Below are 25,039 nucleotides of genomic sequence, written 5' to 3'. Positions count from 1 at the left end.
CAAAATAACTTCGGAAATTTCTTACCATAGAGGGCAGTGTAAGTGCTGAAACCACTTTAATTTACCATTCATGGGTGATTTGTGATGTAAACCGTTCATTTCTTGCATAATTCCAGTTCACTTGCTGTGCACTGTAGCTGCTCACACTGTCTAGTCATATTTTCCCCCTTTCAGGTCCTCATATTACATGTCTTCGAAGCTGGTACCTGGAAAGAACAAATCCGGATTGCAAGACTATTTTATTTTGCTATTTCTACTGATTTAAAACTTCGGTTTTTTAATGTTGAGGAATCGTGTGTGCTTAGCTGCTATCGGAGTTATTCCGTTAATTTTAATCACATTTTTCCTTGTCTTCGATGTGTGCGGTGAACACTGTCACAATGACGGTAATTTGAGTATCTTCGTTAATTTAATTAATAAAGTCTTTTTGGAGGCTAAACTTGGTAAACCCTCTTATGCTAGATGGGTGAATACGTCAATTACTTTAATCTGCTCTGGAAAAGGATATGTAGATTCCTCCGTGCATGTATTATTTTTTTTCAGACGAGTGTTATGTGGTATTCTGTGCGGAAGGTTTACAAAATGGCTATTGGATGTCTTAAAAACGAACATAGGCAGTTACAGTTAGATTGGTTTCCTAATGTTCCTGAAATAATGTAAGAATACTTTGATCCTGTTTATGCTCCTCAGTGCTACTTACGTTTCATATGAAAAGCGAATTCGTCAAGTGTGTATATTTTCTTTATCAAATGGAATTCTATCTTCCGGGGTTTCAGTAGAAGAACTAAATGGTATTTATTTGTTTGTTATTATGTAGCTTTAGATCAATCAGTTGATATGATGCTGACTACGACAGTATATTTTCTGCCAAATTCAATAATTACTAATGTATTTTTTATCTGCAAACAGGTTAGATAATTTTGAATAAATTGAGCATTGGGTAGATTGTTATAAATAATTTAATATATTTGTAATATCCCAATCAGTAGAAAAATTAGATTTTCTGGCATTTCGTGACTCAGTGTAAGCCACTTCTTCAGAGAATAAAAAACACTGAGTCACGAAACGTCAGAAAATCTAGTTTGTCTACTCATTGGGATATTACAAATATATCAATTTATGCAAATAGGTTATTATTATTATTTAAACACATAAATATTGGTACAAGGTTAGTTTATTTTAGCATCGAATTACTGTTTCCACCTACCTTCGCGTGTGCTAAATAATAAGTCCTGAATACGGCCGATTCGATTAGTTCTACAAGAGCACTTCAGCTCACATCCACATATCATTTTAGTTAATCTATTTCGTACTGATTGAGTCAGCATTGTTTTGGTCGAGAGTTAGCTTGGAAACCCTCATTTTCTTCCGTTGGGTCTCCTTGGAATATAGCTGGGTATAATTTTTCCGAAGTCCTACATTGGATGAAAGGCTTCCTTACCTTCAGTGTCACCTATGTCCTCTAAGTTTCGACAGTTACAAATTGTCAAGGTACTATTGTAGTGAACGAGAACACAAGTGGGGACAACCAAACGTATTTAAACCCAAAATTACAGAATATCTTTGTAAGATCTGAGAACCAAACGGTAAATACTTAATTTGAAAAATGTTAATCAGTTGTCTCAGACTTGATTGTTCCTTCGTTTTCACCAATCACTTTCTGTTCTCGTTCTTTTCGGTTTTCTCATTATTCTGCCTCCAGACATTTCACTTCCGATTGATGATACATACTACTTATAGCTGACGACAACAGTAGCACACACCACACTATCACATTGCGCCATCTAATTCATTTCTGTTGTTTCTTTATATCAGTCAAGATGAATCTGGTTGTACAGCCATCCATTTTTACGAACAAAAAGTCATTCTGCTGGCTAATTATGTTGTCTTTTGGTATCAGTTTATTCTTCGACTTGGGTCGCCGACTCGGTCATATTGTGTCGTAGCGCATCATCTATCGGTTATTGTTTTTTGATCGTCTTGAAAATCGTAGACACCAAAAGGAAAAAACCTTTATAACAGTATATGTAAACATCGTGTGATAAACACGTTTTTAAATGTTACATCCCTCTTCGTAAGGATGATGTTAAAAACGATATACTAATCCCGTTTTCCCTTTGCCAAATAAATTTGAGATCTGAGCGGATGTTATTGAAAGATTCATTTGACGCAAGTATGTCATTCATTTGCACAGTTTAAAACTTGGTGTTTTGGTTTTCATCTTCTCATACGGTTAGCGCGTTGATACTTTTTACTACTTTAATGTTTTACGGGAAAGATAGTATCTCGATTTTATGAAGTATTTCATTTTATAGGGTGAAGTGCGAAATGGGACTTGCCACAGTCAATTGGGTAACGGCACATTTTATAATGGTGAAAAAAACATATATAAGAACAACGAATTTTATAAAATAACCGACAAAGTTGTTCCTACACATATGGGAAAACACGAGTAAGTGATTGACGGTTTCTATGGTTTACAACACTGGTTTTCGGTTGTTTATTAATTACTTTTGTAGAGTGAGCCATTCTCATAATCTTAGTTATGTTTTATTGTATTACAAGTGTTTCATGAAAATCTTAGTATTAAGAACTTGTTGATTAATTTGATTTTCGCTTGGAACCCTTTTGATCGTTTTTAATTCATCTGGGCCAGGAAGATAACTAACTTACTTTGATTTGATCCACAGGTGGTCTTTATCTTTTTTGAATGTCGAATATGTATTCATTTCCTGGAGACTTCACCCCTGGTTACATTTTCAGTAGCACTTCCACATTGAGAGTCTTCAGTTGGAACATAGTTTAGCAGCCAGTCTATTTGCATGTGACGTACAATAAAACCACACTAAGTTTTTATTCATATATGCAGTTCGGTTATTACAGTTGTCTGTTTTATCGATTTTGATGTATGTGACGGAGTTTAGCCGGATTCGTCGGCATAATTCTAGATGATATTATTTCGGTGCATTCTTAGCATAGCTTGTATGTTGAAAGGACGAAACAAACTTTATCAAGTTCAATTATTGTGATACGGAAAAGGTTCGATGAACGGCATAAATTGTGGATTGGTATACCTGGATGTTATTTAGTCAAGGCATTTTATTGAACTCAGGTATTTGGAATATTTACTCTGATTATTTAATTCAGTTTGCAACAATGGAAAAGTCGACTCATCACTGAGATCCTCGGATGGCAAAATTCATTGGCTTGCTAGGAGCTCTGGGATTGTTTGATTAACTATGCTCCTGGTTCTAAATGTTAAGAACTTCACTTTTTCAATCTAAATGATCATGTAAACCACTATATCTATTTAGTTTTTCCTTAGTTTAACGAATGCAATAGTGTCAGACCTTACACTGCTTCATCCAGTTGGCGCGGATGGTTTATTTCAAACTACTTGGATGATAAATAATAATTTCCCTTCTAGTATCTTTCAAAACCCATTCTGGTTCATCATTCTAACTAGGTCGACTGTTTGATAAGCTAATGAACAGCGATCAGTAACCGTAATCGATTGTTTGTAGTGACGAGTACATCGATTTTTACTTAAAACAGGAATACTAGAGTATGACGTACAAAAAAAGGAGAATACAGTGTTTTAAGGATGTTTAGGTTCAAATAAAAGGGATAAGTTAAATTAACAGGAAATTGAGCAGTTTTTGTCTGCTTTCTATCTTATAGCTAATAAAGCAAGTGAAAAAAGCGAAATGATTATAGGACGTTCATCACTGATTGTATGTTTTAGTCATAAAAACTTATGTCTAAAGCCGCTAATTTGTGTAAGTTTAGGTTCCTCGATCAGCACTTGTATTATGTTTTTTATGCTATAATTGAGCATTAGCATCATGGTGTTGTCAGTAAATGTAAGCAGTCTTCTAAAGACACCAGGGAGTAGACATAAAGCCACCATACATCTGCCCTAATAGGTCAGTTTTTCACAGACATAGAGCAGAACTGCTCTCACCGACGTTTTGTAAACCTGGTGTTTTACATCAAGATTAATATAATGACCCAGAGATGACAAGCTATCAGTCAGTCACAATGTACAACGTGTACTTATGTACGTCAGTTCAAGTTGCCATACTCCATTAACACAGAGTGGTTGTCAAGCCAAATCTAAGAATAGTAGAGGTAGTAGCAACATTACAAGTAATAAAAAAGATTACGCATCCAAGTTATGACTCGAAAATAGAATCTAAATTATCGAAGTAAAAAACGTTTCGAAGAACACAGAATCTCAGGATTCGGGGAAAAACAAAAAAAAGCACATGCACCTGTGTCATTGCGAACGGTTTTGAGTCATATCATCTGAAGTCTTCAACCATTGGCTACGATAATCACGCGTACCCCAACCAGGTGGTCTTTACGCTTATTGAAATGGCTCAGTCCAATCGTCGATGACTTCATGGATTGGTGCCATGTTTTGGTTTGATGAAACGCACACTACAAAGATAGACGAATTTTCAGTCCCATAAATTTAACTCTGAGACTGCAGCGTCAACCTTCAATACTAATGGTTACAAAATCTACTGAACAGTCAGTCAGTGACTAATTAACTAAGGATTACTAAATAACCATTTCTATCTATATAAATACTTCGACCTCCATACATATAGTTCCTTAAGGTATTTCAGAAGGATGGTTATTTGGTATGGAACCCTATAGAAACTGAACTGATACAAGTCTATTGTACAGTGACAACACAAAGTAGATTATTAGATAAGGAAGCATCAAAAGTGACATTTTTGTAATAATGTACAAATCTGCCATTTTATTGTTTGCTTCTTAACCTCCCAGGACATCTTGCATTTTAATTCAGATTTATAAAAAACAGGTCGTTGAAGACAAGCAAAACGAGTACATACAATTCGTAGACTACTTATGTTGCTGTAATAACCAAACGAATGGTTTATAATTCTTTATTTGCTTTCGCTAAAATGTAGAAGAACATTTAAAAAATGGCTCAGTGTTGTGATGAACAGAAGAATTCTTTTCATAGTGTAACTGGTTGTCTAAACCATTATTTGACCCAACCAATAAAATCAAACTAAGCTGAGTCTGAAACCTACAATGTAAGGAGCAACTATAATAAATGATGTGTTGAGAAACACAATTAATGTTAAAAGAGGCAGCAATCTAAAAATCAATTCTTCCGGTTTGAATTTACATCAAATAATAAACACAATCTTATTGCACCCAGTAAATCACTTCTGTTTGTGTAAAAAGTATGAACTCCTTTTGAGATTTCGATGCAAGGATGGTCAAACAACCTGACTAATTCACTCTCAACCAGTCAGCACTAATAAAGAATGCCACTTGCCAGAGGTTTTCTGCGCAACATGTGTGAACTTTCGTGTTTATAAACTTGCATTATTGTTCTGGTATTTGCCTTTGGAATGTATCGTGTTGTGTTATATCGAGTAGTTTGAGAACAATACTAATGTTTTCTGTCATCGTAATTAATTACTTCGAGTGACGCTCGTCAGGGTTGTGCGCTTTCTCCATGTTTATTTAACTTTACCATAGACATGCTTTTAGAGAGCACTTTCATCGTCTGACTTTTCAGTTGATCTTCTACCAGGAGACTCACTTGTTGGGACTTGTCACGTATGCACAACCACGGCCTACATCGATGGGCGATTTTGTATGGTGTGAGAATAGACTGGATCAAAACTAGGGGTGGGAAAACCAAAAACACGGTATCAGTCCGTGAAGACATCGACGACGGGACTGAGCGATTCTGTCTTTCCCCAAATCATGAGCTACTGAATCCTTCATAACTTTTCTTTTCTGTATGTTTTCTTGAATTGTATTTTCGATGCTTACTCTTTGCAGTCACCACTCACACTGTCACCACCTCTACTACTCTGGGATTTCGCCTGACAACTTTATCTCTCTGTGTTAATGGGGTACGGTAATTCGAACTGATGTACATAAGTAAAGGTTCTACGTTGTGATTGACTGAGTTGTAGTCGGATTTTTGATACTCGTCTGCTTAATAAGTCTGAGTTGTTGTATACTGTTACCTGTCGCTGCTGCGTTTTATTTCTCTTCTGCTATTGCCACCTACCTCTGCTCACGAGCATTACCTAGTTTTTTTGTCATCCTACGTTTAGGCTGCCTCTCCTTGTGTTCAGTGCTAGACGAGATGATTTTTGTAGACGGAACGGAAATCCGTTGATTTTTCTCAACCTTTCTGTTTGAGTTACTAGTATATACCGCTGCTGTTTCTACAGTTGATTGAACATCATGCCAAACAACCTCGGTTTGGATATCACTTTCATGGTTGATTAACTCGTTCTCTTATTGTTCCTGAAATATATTAAGATTTTCATTAAGCTGTACTCTAGTGGGATTTCCTGCTGTGACTTTTCTACATTTAGTGAGACGCAGACAAATACATGCTTGAAATAGTGTTATCTGCGTCTAAACATGTGCTCCAGAATGAGCGACATTCCTTAATCGAGCTCCTCCAACGATGACTAATCGCAATGTGATCTATTTAAGTTTACCAGTGAGTCGATTGTGGATGTCGCCACGTCAGAAAATGTTTCTCCTTATATTTATAGTTTGTGTTTGCCAGAAATAGACGGTTATCTGAGCGTAGTTGCAACAGACGGTACTTTATAGAGTTGTCGCACCCGATGAAACACAGTAAGAAGACACCAACAAAATGGTAAGAAAATAAGTTAGACGGAACAGGACTGTCAAAGATGACCAGGTAGGTAAAAAATGCTAAGATATTTGAGATTTAGGAAATAAGAAACGAACTCATGTTCTCAGTTGTGATCATCTGAGAGTCCTGTTGTCCAAGATTCCCTGCTGTTGATTTCTGTTATCGGGAGAGCCTTACACTAACGAGCATTGGCTTTATCAACAGATGTTACGATTTGGTCTAGTTTCCTTTGGTGTTTTGCGACCTTGTCTAGGCGTCTTTGCACATAGGAACAAATAGTTGGTTTTCGAAATGAAACTTCAGAAAATGTCTTACCGTTTCAATCGTGAAAATTCTAGTCGTCTCTCAGTAAATTATTTCGTATTACGTATTGTAAAGGTAATAACTTATGTTTTAGGTGTTGAATTCTAATTTTTTCATTTTTAATTTTCGTCCATAATATAATTTATTAACTGTATGCTCTCAAACAGATGTTTCGCGAAAATCAATGGTACCTATTACGTTGTGTCAGTTATTTTCTCAAGTATGTTGATTAATACTCATCATCCCTTCCATTTATAACATTTTTTATGTTATTGTTATCTCGAACACTCCAGTAAGATATCACTTTATTTGTCGAATGGCACATAATTTTTATATCCACTTCTGCTGTATTTCAGCTTTATCTAATGCATAATTCCAAGTCAACCAAGCTTTCATTTATATTTTCACTCCACTAGTTTCGTACAGAAGCGTTTGTAGCTTGTTTCAAGTTTGGCTATAGTTTTTCTATTTACGGTTATCGTTTGTCACGCTCACATGGTCCACTGTTGTAAGCGATTTAATTTATACTTTGTGGAATATCACTTTTCGAACTAGTCGTAGATAAAATAAATTTGTAGGATCTCATCGTGGTTTTAAGTGAACGTACCAGTCAACTGCTACCTCCAGTGCTACTGTAGTGAACGTAAACACAGGTGGGGACAATCAAATGTATTTGAACACAAAATTACAGAATTTAGTAAAATCTGAGAACCAAACAGTATATGCTTGATTTGCAAAATGTCAGTCAGTTGTCTCAGATTTGATTGTTTCTTCGTTTCCACACCAATCATTCTTTGTTCTCGTTCTCTTTTCTTTGATCTTCTTAACCTTCTGCCTCCAGGGATTTCACCTTCGACTGATGATATATACTACTTATATCTGTCGACATCAGTAGCAACCACAACACTACTTGGAACGTTATTTTATTTTATTTTTAACACCTCGTTAGTAGACTGCCGATTTAATGTCTTCTGTTACCTTTTTTCGGTTCTAAAAATTAGCGGAAAGACTCAGTTATTATCATTCGGCTGTACCACATTTGTGCCTAACTGAAAAACAAAAATACTCCAATTTCGTGTCTGATAGGCCAAAGAGAAAACATAAAGATTTCACCAAAATTGTTCTGCTTTACGGCTGTGAAATGTGGTCATTAAGAATAGAAGATACTCGTAAGTTACTAGTATTTCATGACAGCTGTCTTAGAAATATTGCTCGTATCTGCTGGGATCACCGGGTAAGTAGTAGTGAGGTTAGACACAGGGCATTAGGGAATAGTGGTAAACCAGTTGATGAGGTTGTGAATCTTCATAGACAGAGATGGTTGGGCCACGTATTACGTATGCATGGACACCGATTACCACGATGCGCAATGACGATTAGTGTTGGGGACTGATGGAAGAAACTTAGGGGTGGCCAGATCAAAACAGCATTAATCCATAAAGTCACTAACTTCTGGTCTGAGCCATGTTGGTAGATGCAGCCTACTTGGTTGCGGTCCGCGTGACTATCGTAACCAATGGTTGAAGACTCTGAGTGTCATGTCTAAGAATCGATCACAATGGTGTAGGTGTATACATCCTTTGTTTTCCATTAAACTATGAGATTAAAATTGATTTATACCTTTCTTTCTACAAAATAATTCTTTCTTCCTGTATTATATCCTTACATGCGATCTTTCTTTTATATATTATCACCACTGAAGTAACTGCTTCCATTAATTTGGTGTCCATCTTGTTGTGCTAATGAGGTGTGGCAACTTGGACCGATGTGCCTGGTCCTACGTTGTAACTGACTGACTGACTGTCTAAATGAATATATCCATTTTATCTCTATTGCAAAGTAGCTTCTGATTAGTACTTCCTTCTATTTTTAGACATAAGTGACTGGGTGTATCCAGATTCAGTAAGTTACTTTTCATCCTATTTTGTTCAAATTAATGTATTTACTGTTCACAATAAATTTTTTCTGATTATTGTGTTTGCTCCACCTTGAGTTTCCATTTAGGTAAAGCAAATAGAAATAAAGCGTTTCGAAAACACCTAAAGGGAACCGATTGTGTTTTGAAACTACAGAAAACCTAAAAATTGTTCATATGCCTGTGAGATGCGGTGGGTACCACTGATTAGTTCTCTAACTAGACAGCTCACTCTAACTTACGTTGTGGCAGTTTGAATAAATCATAACCCGCTCCAGGGTTCCTCAAGTATCATTACGGAGAAAAATCTTTTGGATTTATGCTCATTTATCACTAGGTGTTATAAATAATATATTTGTCAGTCACTTTGAAAGTTGGATGTTAGTATCCATGAGCCACATCTTTAGAATGTGATTTACTTTTGAAAGGCCAAATTGTGAATATTCGTCTAATCTCATGAAGTCGTTACTGGAAATTCACACACTTTGAGTATTCAGGGGCATTCTAGGTACGTCTCATAGCTTTGCAAGCACATCGCAGTACTGTGTTTGATAACAGGAAACACACTTGTCGTCTTCACCTCATGATTTCGACTTTTTAAATCAACTCATTCAACAGGTACTTGTGTGTGATCTTCACTTGAAGCATAAGGAATAATGATACTTCCCGCCTGCCCAGACCGAAGTAGGTAGATTGGAGTTCGGACCTGGGACTTACTGGCTGTAGGTTCAATGCCTTAACCACTGACCCACTACTCCACCATTTCAATTCACGTATCCATCAACTTCAGTTGGACTGACGTAAAATGAAATTTTTATTGAATTTGATCTAGTCATATGTCAAGGTATATAGTCGTAATATATGACATTGATACCAAAGTGAAAAATCCTAAACAGACAAAAACACACGTATGTAGTAATTTCGGTCTTTCAACCAAGCCGATGATCATGTCTAGATGCTGCGGCTTTCTTCTGAAAGTCATATTTTTGGGTAAGCACTAACTTTATGCACATTCTATGGCCTGAAAGTCAGCCATTAGCGCAAAATGTTTTTGTCAGCAATCTACACCTCATTGTCTATCCCACTGTTGTTAAACTGAAGCTAAGGCTTGTAAAAAATATAGTTAAGATGATGGGACGTATTTTGTGAAACAGTCTAAGTGACTTACAGTTTCCAGATTCTAATTATACAGAGGCATTTTCTGCGGTACATTAATAACAGATCTTTAATTCGCACGGAAATTAATGTAGGGTGTCACTATCTTGAAAAGGGGAAGAACGGCAGATCTTACTGGGTTATTGTCAGTGTTATTTCGACAGAAGTCTGAATTTCTTAGTTAAACTGATGGATCTATTAGTTATGATATGGGAGTCAAATGTGCTTCTGTTTATCTGGTTTTGTTAACTGATCATTTTTGTGAATGAAGGCCACAGCTGTCGTATGGTAGTCCTAAAAAATCGGCTGGATTTGTCCAAGCGCAAATCGATCCAATAATGTATTTTCTGCTGGCTTTTAGGTTGGGGTCTGTAATTTACCCAAAGTTTATGGTTTTAATCTCAGGATGTGTATCACAGGTGTTTTTTCTCACATTTTAAAATCAAATGACTTACATATTTCACTTTCTAAGTATTGTTTCGTTATTTTTCTTTTCTAAGTAAAATATTGTAAACATTTCAGATAGAAATGGAATTTTATTGCAAAGTCTATTACATGGTTATACTTTAGATTACCGGAAGTAAATTTCGATTTAAAAAACTGACTTGGTGATTTAAGTGTTCATATATTTTCCAGGTCTCTTATCGTTTCATGGGCGAACAAATGTGTGGGTCAGATATGTGCATTCAGGCTGCTAATCAAGGCTACATGCTGTGTGATGCTGGAATCCATGATTGCTACGTAGTGAATAACTCTTATCAGTGTAAGAAAGGAGTTCCACTAATAGATTCCTGTGAGTATTTGGCTAAAGGTAAGTTTCATCGCTGTTTCAGCTTTTTATCGAATATCATTTATGTGAGATGAAATTTACTAGCAATATAAAACAAATATGCATCCTTTTATTTTTCGAGGTTATATACATAAAGCTACTAGTATTGCATAAATTTTTGCTCAAATTTCATTAGAAGAAAGACTTTGGTTTTCTCTATTAAACTGTCCTGTGACACTATACTCTCAAACTATCTGGGCTTCACAAACTAGTTTTTGATGGAAAACTTCCTAGTTCCCATCCAAAAGGTATCTCGAATTAAATTTTGTCTAAATAAACTTACGAGGGTTGGAATTCTTACAACATAGTAATAATATCAGACTAAGATAAACGTCATCAGCATAGATAAATCATATGCTCATTTGTTTGATGAATGTTAAGTGTCCATCTAAATTTCTTTCATCACTCTGATCAATCTAGGCTACTTTTCATGCCATCAGTTGACGAGTTTATGAATCTTCATCGACTGAGATGGTTGGGCCACGTGCTACATATGCCTGAACACCGATTACCACGACGCGCTATGCTGACTAGTATTGGCGATGATTGGAAGAGAGTTAGGGGCGGCCAAACCAAAACGTGTCATCAGAACTTGAATTCACTAACTTCTGGTCTGAGCCATGTTGGTAGATGCAGCCTACTTGGTTGCGGTCCGCGTGACTATCGTAACCAATGGTTGTAGACTCTGTGTGACATGGTTCAGAATCGATCACAATGGCGCAGGTGTATACACTCTTTATCTGCCCTTAAACGGTGGGATTAAAATTGCTTCGTATCTGACTTTCTCCCTGTACTATATCCTTATATACAACCTTTCTTTTATATATTATCACCTCTGATGTAATTTCTTCTATGAATTCGGTGTTCATCTTCTTGTGCTAATGAGGTGTGGCAACTTGGACCGATGCACATATGTGGCTGGTCCTACGTTGTAGCTGACTGACTTTCATGCCATCAGGATACTAGTCTAACTGGGAAAGCTTGCAACGTAGTTTTGCTTTGTCTATGAAACCTGGGTGCTCTGAAATAAGTGGCTTAAGGTGTTGTTAAATATGGCTCAAAGTTGAAGCTAACGGTGACCAGTCTATTGCTTTTCATCACATTTTTCGTCAAAGAAAGGTGGGCCCTCTTAACTAAAAGAAATCTTTTTTGACTATATTTTTAACTGAACTTTGACTCTTGAAAAGTAGCATTCTTGTCCACTTACTTATTGATTGTACGATCCTTTCCTCTTTTATTTCTTCACAATATTATCCTTCCATTTTTGTGGCACCATTTTCGGTGCTCATTTTACCATAATTCATGTACTATGAGTAGATGAAATACTGATATGATGTTAAAACTACACTTATATGTTGTGAATTTTTATTTTAATCTCATTTGGTTTCTAATGGTTTAACATGATCTCTTTGTAATCCCTTTTATCTTAACTCAAGGTTGATAAGCTGAAACTGCTTGTTAGTTTTTGTGACAATATTAAAGAAATTATGTTACGAAACTTTTCAATATAAAGAACACTGTAATTATTCACATATTCACTAATCTCTTACGTGACCAATTTGGTATTCATACAAATAAAATTAAATGAGTGCAGTATCATTTCTACTCTTCGTTAATTTTACTCTCTGCTGATATCAAATATATGTACAAAACAGTCGTTGCTATCGCTTCATAAACAGCCGTTCAAAAGTTTTATTCTATATCATATCTACAAAGTAACCACAAAATATTGTAGTTTATTTTATCTACAGTTGAGGCTCTAGTGTTCTCATTTTTTTCACTCTTTCAGATTTCAATTGGTCTTGTCCACATGTTTCCAGAAATTCCCCTGAGATTGCCGTGAGTTTGTTTTCAGTATCAGCATGGTTCTTAAATAAATAAGAATTAAATTAGCAGGTGTTAGCGTTCTTTTATTTAGCATATGATTTTATTCACCTGCCCCTTTATAAAAGACCCACTGTCTACAAATTTCTTGACACAGACAAGGTTATCGATGTATAACAGAAAATTACAGCCAGTTTTTGACTTTAGGCTTTCCTAGCTCTAATGACTGTGCAAACAAACCATCAAGTCATGGTCTTTTAACACTGATGGCGTATTAAGGGTGACTCCATATGAAATTGAAAACTCTTCCCTGATTTTTCCGTTTTCATTATCATTTAGACGTATGTTAACCGTTATGTCATAAAAAGTTTGAATAGCTGATTGAATTGAGCGCACTCAAAGCCTTCATTATGTTAAAATTTACCCTTACAACTGGCTGTATTATAAACGGGGTTACAGGTTCCAACACTCTTGGTTCACGAACAGATTAGTGAAACCTTAAATTACTTTTTTTTCTTCAAAAATATCCATCTTATTTTATCCGAACTTCGTAGTCATGATACGTGTGAAGAGATTACGATATCATCTAAGATCGGCTAATGGAACGGAAGTCGGAGACACAACAATGGAACAAAATTTCCGTGAGATAATGGTAATGTCTAATGTTGTATCGATTTGCAATATAAATGAATGCCCATTATTAAAAAGAGTAACTAATTTCCTCTCACCTGGGGTTGTGCTCTGATAGGACGTTAATAGGCTCGACGAATCTGTGCAGGATTTGGATGCAGGCTTTTTAGTGCTTCTGTACGGATATGGTGGTCAATTTGTTTTCTTCTTTTGTAACTAATGGATTTTTATTTCCTTCAACGATGGTGTTTAACCGGACAGGTTCGTACAATCGACACTTTAACCGCGTTCTAATATCACTAAACTTTTGCAACTGGAGACTACAGATGAGGATGAAGGCTTTAAACTGATCTTCAATCAACGACTTCAGCTGGAAGCGTTCGTATTCACCCACATGGGTAAAAAGTCAGCATTTTCGTTCATAATCAGCTTTAAATATTGATAACGTGTATTGAATAATGAGGAGTTATCTCCAAACTGTTGGCTTAATGATTGGATAGTGTCAGAAAATGAGCAGTTACGTTGAGAGGCAAAATCAAAGTTAAATAGACCCTCATGAAGCTGGGACCACATGTCAAAAGTAACATTAGTATCGGGATCGTAGTGAAAACCGGTAATGCTGTTTGCGGTGCTATCAGTTGACCGTGTAGTAGTAGTAGTAATAGATGTTGACGTGGGTTTGTTCTCTGAGCTCGATGGTTTGGTCGTGGAGCTTTCATCGTCCTTCTGAATGACATCATCAGCACAAACTTCGGGTAGAAGTGAAGTGTCTAAATTTCTCCACATGTGATTCACAGCTTGTCCTGTGCACCTCGGTGTTGATTGGTTCTTATTGACCTTAAATCTGTTATTGTTTATTTTTTTGTTTTGGTTATACCTCCTATTGGTTTGATTTTTGCTCCTATGTTTCTGCATAATTTTCTTGATTGGTTGATAGATTAGATTGATGTCAATGTGTTTGTTTATTGCTGATTGACCTGAGTGCCAAGCTTCTAAAAATTCTCTGGTGTTTTTGGAATTGCCTCTGTCCAGAATCTGCACATTTTCCTAGTCGAATGTATGTCCGTAGTTGTCCACGTGTATTGATATGAGTGAAGAAATGTCGTGGCGTTTGACTGCTAATTGATGTTCATGTAGGCGAAGATGCAGGGGGCGTCCGCTTTGTCCACCATCTCTAGTAATAGATGTGCTAGGTTTCGAGGTAGGCGTAATTTTTGTATCTGTTAACATCTGGTTAAGTTTAAACCGCCGTTCCAGCGATAATTTCACTTTTGCAGGATCCACGCTTGCACCAGCCTCTTCGCCACTGCTGCGTTTTGGAGAGATTACGATATCATCTAATAGTGGCGAACGTAATGAAACTCAGTGACATAACATCAAAACGAACTTAGTTACTCCACTGCTCCTCAGCCGTGCTAACTAGATGGAAAAGACCAGATCCAGCCGAAAAATATATATTCCAGAATTAATCCGGAAGCATGAACGAACAAGCACAACTCATGAGTATATATACAGCACAAAAACGTTCTTGGAAAAACGTCACAAAACAGCGTAATAAAAGAGGAAACGAACCTGTTATAACTATTAATATATAGTCCTTATTACGACCCAGCTATTCCTACTGCTTAGTATTCTTGGACACCAATACCCTCGACAAGTCCCCAAATCAGAACACGGTTGAATAGGGAAAAATTATATTCCAAATAACGGGAATAGATGAAGTAGTAAGCGCAATACGAAATACGTTAGTATATTTATAGATTTTACATGAGAAGCTTCTAGAGTCTTCTCCGAGCAACGACTAGAGCTGATTGGATAAGAATTAGCCAATCATCGTGCAGCAACACCATGCATAAACATGATTTAATCCAATCTATGTCCCGCTAACAGAACCAATGACATTTGAAGTCCTTCCAAATGGGAAATACAAACTGAAGGTAAAAATGGGCGCTTTTGACGCGAAAATGAGAAATTCAAATTTCCATAGTAAAATTACATAAATATGACGTTTACTATGTGATTCCTGGGGGGGGGTCTAGCATCCCCAACAAGTCAGCAATAATCTAATTGTCCAGCAAGCAGACTCGTTTTATCAGATAGAACTGCCTCTTCAAGATTATTATAATGAATTAAATATAAGTTTATCTGTTTTGTAGAAGCTGCTTATTCGACTTCATATAAAACATCTATTCCAGGTTCTAAAATAACATTTGTAAATGTTTGAATTTTACTGACCGTCAGTCATGAACCCGTTATGTGTTTAATACTGCTGTATTGAATGGCAATTTTTAAACATTGTATCAATTGAGTATGGGTTTTACTGCCACTTCTTATCCACATGTAGGTTGTTTTCACTACTCCTGTTCTTTTCCGATTCAGTCATTATTTAAATGACTCTTTTCATTTAGGATTACGGACGGAGTCTTCATAGTATTTCCTACAATGCCAAAACTCTGTATCGCATAAATCCAGATTATATTCTGAATTTCACGTCTAAATTCACTGATGATGAGATCAGACAACAGCTTGCTCGCAACAGTGTGTAAGTAACACATGTATTTTGAGGTGTTTATGAACGGTGTTACTAATAAGTAAAATTCACCTGTCTCACTCTTCCAAGCGACGGTAGCACAAACATAAATAAAAATAAAATTTACGCAATCTTCGCAAACAATTGCGGCAGCTAATGCAAAAATACAAAGGTATCGTAGATAATTAACAGTATAAACTGGGATCTGGACGGAATCCCATTTGACTAGTCTCGATTGTTGATCGTACTAGTTTATTAGCAAAGACCAAAATTCTTTCTTGATAACCGTAGAGTAATCAGTTTGGTCAATATAGAGTCTACAATACCAGTTTGTATAACCGTGAGACGATTATCTGCCATTTGGAGAAAGGAAATTAAGGGATACCAAACCGGCATCAATTTTAGATGTGGATTTACTAACCAGATATTCACTTCTCTCCATGTTTCAGAGCATAAGTTTAATTACTGGATTCCTTTTATAGTTGTATTCCTTGACCTTAAGACAGCGTTCAATTCCGTTGGTCGAGAGGTTTTGTAGCATTGTTTGTCATTGAAAGATGTACCAATGAAGTAAATATACCTTGTGAAGGCTCTACTGGAACACTATGATGGCGTCGTGGTTCTTCAGGAAACATCACTAGAATTTTCAGCTTCGAGTGGCGTTCGTCAGGGTTTTTCACTGTTCCACTTTTATCTAGTTTTGTCATAGACGCCGTCCTACAATTCACACTTCCTTCACGTAGTTTTCAGGAGTTGATTTCCTCCCGAGAGATTTACTTGTGGACTTAGAATATGCCGAGGATGTGGTCTTATTTCTTGTTGGAGCTGATAGGATGCGCAGCTTTCTGATCGTCTTGAGCAATATTACAAGGATATCTGGGATTCGTTTCTCTACCTCCATATGCAAAATGTTACTTCAGGATTGGTCTGTATCGACGCCTGAACTGATGATAGTGAGTAAAGTAGTTGAGCGCGTTGATTACTCCAATTATCTTGAAAGTTGAACCAAACCTAGTGGGTTGGTGTCTGACAAAATCTCGACACATTTCAAACAGTTCGGCTAGCTTTTGCTAACTTGTGACGGTAGCGAGATGTCTGTCCGCCGACCTAAGGAGCATTACGCTCCTCAGCAGTTCGTTCTGTTCTACTCTCTGGATATGAAACGTAGCCTTTAAAAGTAGAGAAGGAAATTCGTACGTCGATACTCATTGAACATAGATATCTTTGGAGCATTGCATGCGTATGTTGGGATCATCTAGTGAGCAAAGCTGGGTTTAGGCGCAGAGTACTGGGTAGAGATGGCAAATTAGTTGATGCGGTTAAATATTTCACAGACTTATAGATTCTAGGGAGGTTTCCAAAATCTAGCGGACTACCCTGGCTTTTGAGGTTCAAGAAAACCTAGTCTTACAAAAATATAGTACGGGGTGATTTTACTGTATGAAGGCAATAGGCAGGAGGAAGGTATGTTCGTTGTGAGAAGTTACAAAGTGATATGGAAACCCGCTCAAAAGTAGCCTTGTGAGAAGGTCAATCGATGAAAATCAGAAGTAACCTAAAGGATAAGTGCATTTCGTTGGCAAAGAAATCGATCAATTTTCTAAAAATTAGAGTGATATATATATATATATATTCGGTAGCCCAATACACTTTTCCGCGTACTCTTGTGTTCTCACTCAAGCAGTCAGTTGGAGGGTAAGCGCGTAGCACGCCGTGTATCAACATCAGATTTTGGACACAGCACATCGCAACACAAAGTATTTGGATAATACATGTAAATGGTTTTTAATTGTACATTCGCATCTGTTCGTGCGTTCTTTCACCTGAACTGTCTTCTCATCTGGTCTCTAAGTGTTCTACCAACGCCGCGCTTTAGATGTACTGAAATTCTTCACTCTATTCGTCAATTGTTGCATCTTGGATGCCACATATCGCTATATACTATTTGCAAACAATTCTGTGAGCATCGTCCCCTACATTATGACTATAGTTCTATCCAGCAATCGTTTACCTTAACCAACTATTTAATACGTCAAATATCATCTTGTAGTTGTATTTTACGAGTAAGATGATTCGAGGTGTTATATCATTTGATTGAATTAAAGTGTGAGCAAAATTCTTGGTACTTTTTGACTATCGAGGTTACGATGAAATTCATTAAATATGAATTTTCTACCGAGGCACTGTAGTCACTGAAAATATTCACACTTCTTTTGAAACGTAAATAAAAAATACTAAGAAAAATACTATGCACTACAGAATACTAACTTACATGAAACGGGTGAATATTAAAAACAGGAATAAAGCGACAATAGTTACGAAAATAAAAATATAATTCACAATACTTATGGAGTACACATGTGTTAATGGAATCTGAAAAACACAAAAAAGTATTAATTGGAGCGATTATTCAAAATAAAAATATTTCGAGAAATTAAAAGCCATTTAGTTTGATAATAGAAAATTTAAAAAGGAGTTAAACGTTTTTCTCTAGTTTAAAAATTACAGATGTTGGGCAGTTTTCCTAACCAGTTAAAAAATTAAGACGCGTTATATCTTGAACATAGATTTTTAGTATGTTGCGTAATACTTGAGCACTTGAACGCTAGAACCCTCCCAAGTCGCAAAATCAGAAGACAGAAGACAAGTAGAAAGAATGTTATTCCAAACAGTGTCAATTATGGTGCAAAACTGTCAGGTATTTATAGTTTAGTCATCCAATCTGCACACAGGGAGTTATCAGCATTGTCCAATAGGGAAGCTACGCGTAGTGATTCTAGAATATTCTTCCCGAAGCTGATTGGATGGGATATGTTCGGCTCCTTCTGGGCTTCTCACAGCTTCCTCAACTTCACCTGTGGACCGTCTTCACAGACGGATAAGTATGAATCAAGCTACTAAAAACACTAAAAATAATCCCTAATACTCATCTGAAACTGTAAATTCAATGTATACACATAACTTACATGTGACGACCCTAACCAGTAAACCAAAGCGATCGCGAATGTTCCACCCTGAGCTGGAAGACATTGGCATTCAAAATTAGAACCGACGACAATTGTTTTGCAATTCCCATCATTCCAAAGTTCTTTAAATTTGCTAGTTCAAGAAGAGTATAGTAAGAACTAGACGTGAGATTTGAAACAAAGCATCATTATTAATTTTTTAACCTGTAGGATAATCAATAAAACTGACTAACATACTAGATCCGTTAAAATGCCGTCATAGCAATGAACAGAAAAAAACTACAAACATCAAAAATAAAATGAATGTATGAGGACACAAAAGCAGGACATAAAACTGTAGCAGTAACAAATTGCAATAAGTTGGTAGTTTAGTGGCAAAAATGAAACATAACGGTAAGCAGATTAGCAAAAATATCCTAAATAAATTTACAGTCATATGATCACAACAAGGCAACCAGTTGGAAAATCAGAATGATGAATATTATTATTTCAAAAAGATAACAGTTACATGGGTTTTTGGTTGTAAGCTTATATTTTGCTCATAAATTATAAAATATTACTGTATAAAACGGCTCCAAAAAATAAAGTGGCACATTTTTCTGTATTTGAAACGAACATTAATAGCATACAGCAAATGATTGAAATTTTAAGTCATAGGATTGGAGTATTACTGAAATAAAGGACGGTTTCTGTCTCAAGATGAAAAACAACAGTTTAAGTGGTAAATGTCAACAAAAAGCAGAGATTCTTATTCAAAAAAGCTCATTACTTAGGATGGAAATAGATAGACGCATAAATCACTCAGAGTTGAAATGTAGGGAGTAAGTGGATTATGATCGTAATTAAGATAAAGAACACAACACAATAAATAACTTTTCTAAATAATTTTAAAGACTCATTGGTGTAGCGATAAAAATATACTGAAATGATTAGGGGCTGAAGAGTCTAGAATAAATGAAACACTACAAAACAACAAAACATGATGTAATCAGTAGCAAGACTAGACTTACGGATCCTGTTTTAGTTGTTCACATGATACAGTAATATTCGGTTTCTAAAATAAAATATCAATAATGATTCCAATCTATCAAGTTGAGAACTATGAAACAAAGTATTTAAAAAAACTGAAGGAATCCAAAAATGCTGAAAGAAATCGTAAAACGCTGAAGTTGTCTACTGTAAATTGTAAATACAAAAGAATCATATTACAATAAATAGATTAAACAAAATCTAAGTTTGACAGATAAGGCCCAAAATGCCATGGTAGGGTCGAGGGGCGGAAGAGTTTGCTCTCCGTCTCGAAACGCTTTTCATATGGCCACGCGTATACAGCCACTGACAGGGAATACCTATTAACTGCCTTCTCACGACAGGGGTGTTTACGAAATTGAAAGGGCGAAAAGTGAATGTCCGGTGCTTTAACCGGGTTGGTGGACACGGAGGGTCTACCTAAACGTGTCGGAAAACCCTGGTTCCAAACCAATGGTGCACATAGGCTCCAGAACCCTGAGGGAACAAATGGCGTATGGACCTAATGTTGGTCACTGGCTACTATGGGACTGCATCTCCTGACATTGCTTCATTGCTATATTGATTAGGCCTTCAGGTCAAAATCTCGGGGTGTGGTGCCTTAGAAAATCACCTGCTTCGGTTCGAGCATCTGGGTAGTATCACAGCCCTTACATAAATCAATGATAACTCCTACTGACCTCTCTGCTATTGTGTGGCGCATATTACATTCATAGCTGACAGTAGAATTTATATAGACACGCCATAATAGTTATACAGTTCAAAAGTCAGAATTTTTTTCATCCTAAAGAGCACTCGTTACAAAACTGACAAACTCATATATGATCCAACACAGTCAAACAGAATAACAATCCTAATCCATAGAAAATGAGCCTATTTAATGACCAAAAAGATATGTTGAGAATGTTACGAATAATGAAAGCAGTTATCTTTTGATGCAGTACTGATATCTGTTAATATTTTCTGTATGAAAAGGAATTGTGCAAGTCTTGAAAGATGAGATTTCGAAGGACCTATTTTGTAGGTTACTCAATGGGTTGCATAAACTACAAATTACTTATCACGATGCAGCAGACAACAATATTATTAGACCGCTAAGTTAAACGACAACCCTTATTTAGAATCAATCACATATATTGGACAGAAAACTAGTTTTGAAAATGCCACCTCCTAATAGCACTAAAGGCCTAGTACCAAATTAAATTTTAAACACAGGCTACTAGCTAAGTGTAAGCAATCCATAATCTATAAAAACCGATAAACAACAAATTTAGAACTTTGATAAAAAAAGATAATAAATGCTAGGACGATTATAAATTATCACCTGAGATAAATCCACAGATAGAGTGAAAGATAGACCGTTGTTTGTGTCGACCAATACAACATCTGAGTCTAAGGAAGGTGTTGTCACTTTTTTGATATTGTCTAGTTGTGTCAGAACTCCTGGAAAGTTGGCAGCTGGAATTACAGCGATGAATGTATCATGCATTTCTGTGAAATTAAACACCACCAGAAAAACAATAAGTGGACAGTGTTTGGAATTCCATGTTAATAAAATAAATGGAATTTTGAATGCTTGAGATGTAATCTCACTATTATGTAGAAGATTGACCAATAACGACTAACTATGTGTCATATATATTATCAATGATTAAAAACATATGAACAAAAGGCTCTGAATAATGGTATTCTGAGCAAAATATCCAGCAAAACTTCCACACTCCTGGTCCTAATTTTCAGGTAAAACAATGAAATAAATAACCGCATTGGAAAATACTGATTCAGAACAAAAGTGGATACTTTCTAGATCAGTAAATTAAACTCATGAGCGCAAATCAAATTCTGACTGACTGACAATTTTGATATAAAACCTTATAATAACTTTAAACTACCCGAAAAAATAAACTTCGGCTGGACTGAGCAGCTAGGTCGATAACTCATTCGCGTTTAAACAGGTACTGGGCTTGAGTCCCAATGTGAACATCAGGACCGAGATTCCGGTACTTCCAGATGATAAGTTTCACACGGGAAAGAAACGGGGGTCCTGGATTCGACTACTACCCACAATCTATTTATTCTATAAAACTTGTGTTAAATTGCTTTACGGACGGAATCTGCAAGGCATAAATATGTCAATGAACAATCGTGAATATCAACAAATGAATAACCTAATTCCTTATCAATAATGATATAAATACTTTCAATTAGTTACTTATGAATACTGAGTACTTATAACAAGTACTATATTAGTCCACTGAAATAAAAACACTTTTAAGTTTATTAGTAGCACATATCAAGGTACATGCAATGCATTAAATTATGTAGTAAGGAAAAATTTCTGGTTTGTAAAACAGAAAAATGTAGACCGTACGGTAAGTGGCTGAAGATTATGATGTTAAAAAACTACAAGATTCAATTGTTACGCAGAAAACATATGTTATGAAAGTAAGCTATCCTTAATTCGTAAATATAGTCATAAGAAGTCAGAATGGTTAACATAATTTTTATGATCTAACCTGATTGCTTTGGTTTAATGGAAAACTTGATCACCTTCCCTTGTGAACTATTCATTGTTATATTGGCGGTATCTGAAGATAAATGCTTAAAAAATAATACACAAATAGCAGAAATTAAGACTGCGAAATCCAACACAGACACCATGAAAACGGATTATATTGAGTCAAGTGTAAATAAAATGATCGTAAGTTCCAACACAGCCTTACTAACACACTACAACGTCGAATACATATCAACGAAAATAAACATCATACAAATAAATAACAAGTAAACTTAACTGATGAGACACTAAGGTAGGTTTTATAAATAAAATAGATACCTAACTCTCATAACAGAATTACTCGGTGACTTAAATCTATGAATAAAATTGGACTAAGATCATAAGTTAAGGTGAAAGCAAAGTTTCAGGGGAAACGGGAAAATCGATAATCTGAAATTGTTTTATTCCTTGTAGATGTATAAGATCACTAATTACATCAAACTGTAACTTCAGCATTATTGTGGACCGCGATGTAGCTACTCGAAATTCTACCGATTGACCAACTCCAGATATCCCAGTACGATTGCAATCCTGTTCCCCGATCTCAAATACATCAGAACACAACCGTTAGATGGGAATTGTTTGTGGGATCAGAAGAAAATTGAATATAATTTACAGACAATGCATATTTATACAGTTAGGACGACCGTAAATAATAACCAATAAGAAACGACATGTGAAATATGTGAAAAATCTGAAGACATGTGAAACATACCATTTCAACATAGAATTAGACTCAACAGAGTAACTTTCGGGATATTTTTATGAATATCTTAACAAGCATACTGAAATTAGTTCAACATAATTCTAACAAATCGAGTGGCAGTAAGAAATGTTTTATAACTACAAATCTACTACCGGTACAAAATAAAGTTAAATATTAGAGCAAGACAAAACCTTATTATCAAGCTTGTGGAGATTCTTTACTTTAAAGACAGTTTTTGTCACACTGTAACACCGGATGATGATGACCATTGAACATTTGTTTCGTTCAACAGTGACAGTTTTCAGTGACATCAAATTTTAACCCTGGCGTAGATCTAATACACGACTCTCGCGTTTCACAGCAAGTACGAGACAAAGAAAAAAGTGAGTCAGGATCAAATGTATCATATTTCCTGGGCTATCACTCCCGCTACATAACCTGAAAGTTCTACGCTTGATCTCTGACGAGGTCTTGTTTAGGTTATGATGAGGAGTCGCATATCAGGACAATACAGCTACCCAGAGCTGCCTGATTTATGTTGGTTCTTTAGTCAGTGTTAGATTGAGATGAATACTAACTCCAAAGAATTGATTCATCAAGAATTAAAGTATGTATTGAAGATATTCCACCCAATTTTTAATGAAGATTTTATTTACGTATGTTAACATCAAAAGTGTATTCAAAATTTGACATAAAGCATGTTCAGTCAAAAGTTCTCGAATGTATGGATTTCGGATTGTCATACATCGGTTTCCCATCAAATTTTGTATTCAATGGTGACTAAAGCGTACATTCTACTACAAAAGAACTTGATATAGAATACAGAGCATCTAGCTTAATATCTTTTGATGCTTTTCATATGAAGAAACAAGACTCGCTGTCTATAAACTTATTTTAACCCATTGGGATATGCAAATCTGGTTATTCAAGTTAATTTTAAACTATCACTGACAATTTCAGAAATGATTTCATGATATGCTAGTAAAAAAGAACCGTAAGACTTGGTTTAAGGTGAGCCAAACTTAATTAATTTAACCAATTTTAGCAAACAGTGCCTTGAAATATGATGATATAAACAAAATAATTTCACCAAAACATTTGCTGACACATTATACAGTAAATAATAAAAATAGTGTCCATGGAAATTCACTCAGTGTATGGCTTTTATCATCAACTTAGCTGAACTGTATGATTCCACATACACGAGTAAACATTACGACCATAAGAATCGTAAATGTTGAGTCAATGTACACGAACTGCCTAACTAATCATTCGAAAAACTACACAGTAGTCTTTTAAAAATCCCGACAATCAAATGATAAGACGACCAACCTCACCAGTAAACACTTACCCAAAACCGTAAACTCTTTTCAGTTTCTTTCCCGGATCTTAATAAATCGATAACAGAAGGGGTTTGGCGGGCGATTTCCGCGATTAAATGGAGAAATACGGAGACTGTTTTTAGTTTTTTGGAAGTTGAAGTTGACAGAAATTCAGAATTCGCAGTAAAGTTTGTAGACCAATTATAACCGGATGTAACCATGGTTGGAGACATATCTAATGCAAACCTCATGCTGTCAAGTAACTGACTGGCAACTGAACGACGTTCAGAACTGAAATAAAATAAATGAATTTAGGAGTAAACATGATCTATGTTAAAACTCGCGAAATCTCTTTGCCAAACTATGCATTCTAATACTGATACACGGTGTGCTACGCGCTTACCCTCCAACTGACTGCTTGAGTGAGAACACAAGAGTACGCGGAAAAGTGTATTGGGCTACCGAATATATATATATATATATCACTCTAATTTTTAGAAAATTGATCGATTTCTTTGCCAACGAAATGCACTTATCCTTTAGGTTACTTCTGATTTTCATCGATTGACCTTCTCACAAGGCTACTTTTGAGCGGGT

General features: G+C 35.9%; 4 protein-coding genes across 4 annotated transcripts in view; 3 read left to right on the top strand and 1 right to left on the bottom strand.

The window, feature by feature from the left end:
• Positions 1–280: 280 nt before the first annotated feature.
• Positions 281–3,233, top strand: Smp_006300 (hypothetical protein; the record flags this gene model as incomplete). The annotated part of the gene is made up of 5 exons (XM_018788585.1): positions 281–386; positions 423–508; positions 544–656; positions 691–791; positions 3,148–3,233. The coding sequence occupies 5 exons, from the start codon at positions 281–283 to the stop codon at positions 3,231–3,233; spliced, it is 492 nt and encodes a 163-aa protein (XP_018654113.1).
• A 3,749-nt stretch (positions 3,234–6,982) lies between these two features.
• Smp_125580 (hypothetical protein) lies at positions 6,983–12,759 on the top strand (the record flags this gene model as incomplete). The annotated part of the gene is made up of 3 exons (XM_018788584.1): positions 6,983–7,054; positions 10,686–10,860; positions 12,668–12,759. 3 exons carry the CDS (start codon positions 6,983–6,985, stop codon positions 12,757–12,759), a joined length of 339 nt encoding a protein of 112 aa, XP_018654112.1.
• A 3,226-nt stretch (positions 12,760–15,985) lies between these two features.
• Positions 15,986–21,346, bottom strand: Smp_006290 (hypothetical protein; the record flags this gene model as incomplete). Its single annotated transcript, XM_018788583.1, has 4 exons — positions 15,986–16,015; positions 18,829–18,961; positions 19,839–19,882; positions 21,182–21,346. 4 exons carry the CDS (start codon positions 21,344–21,346, stop codon positions 15,986–15,988), a joined length of 372 nt encoding a protein of 123 aa, XP_018654111.1.
• A 1,044-nt stretch (positions 21,347–22,390) lies between these two features.
• Smp_125570 (hypothetical protein) overlaps positions 22,391–25,039 on the top strand; it is a gene marked incomplete at both ends in the record, with an annotated part of 7,687 nt that continues 5,038 nt past the window's right edge. The window contains one exon of the mRNA XM_018788582.1: positions 22,391–22,558. Coding sequence (XP_018654110.1) covers positions 22,391–22,558 — 168 coding nt within the window. The remainder of the gene's footprint in view (positions 22,559–25,039) is intronic.

This window comes from Schistosoma mansoni, chromosome W (genome assembly GCF_000237925.1).
Source record: "Schistosoma mansoni strain Puerto Rico chromosome W, complete genome".
Classification (NCBI taxonomy): Eukaryota; Metazoa; Platyhelminthes; class Trematoda; order Strigeidida; family Schistosomatidae; genus Schistosoma; species Schistosoma mansoni.
This window is presented reverse-complemented; position numbering and strand designations above follow the sequence as displayed.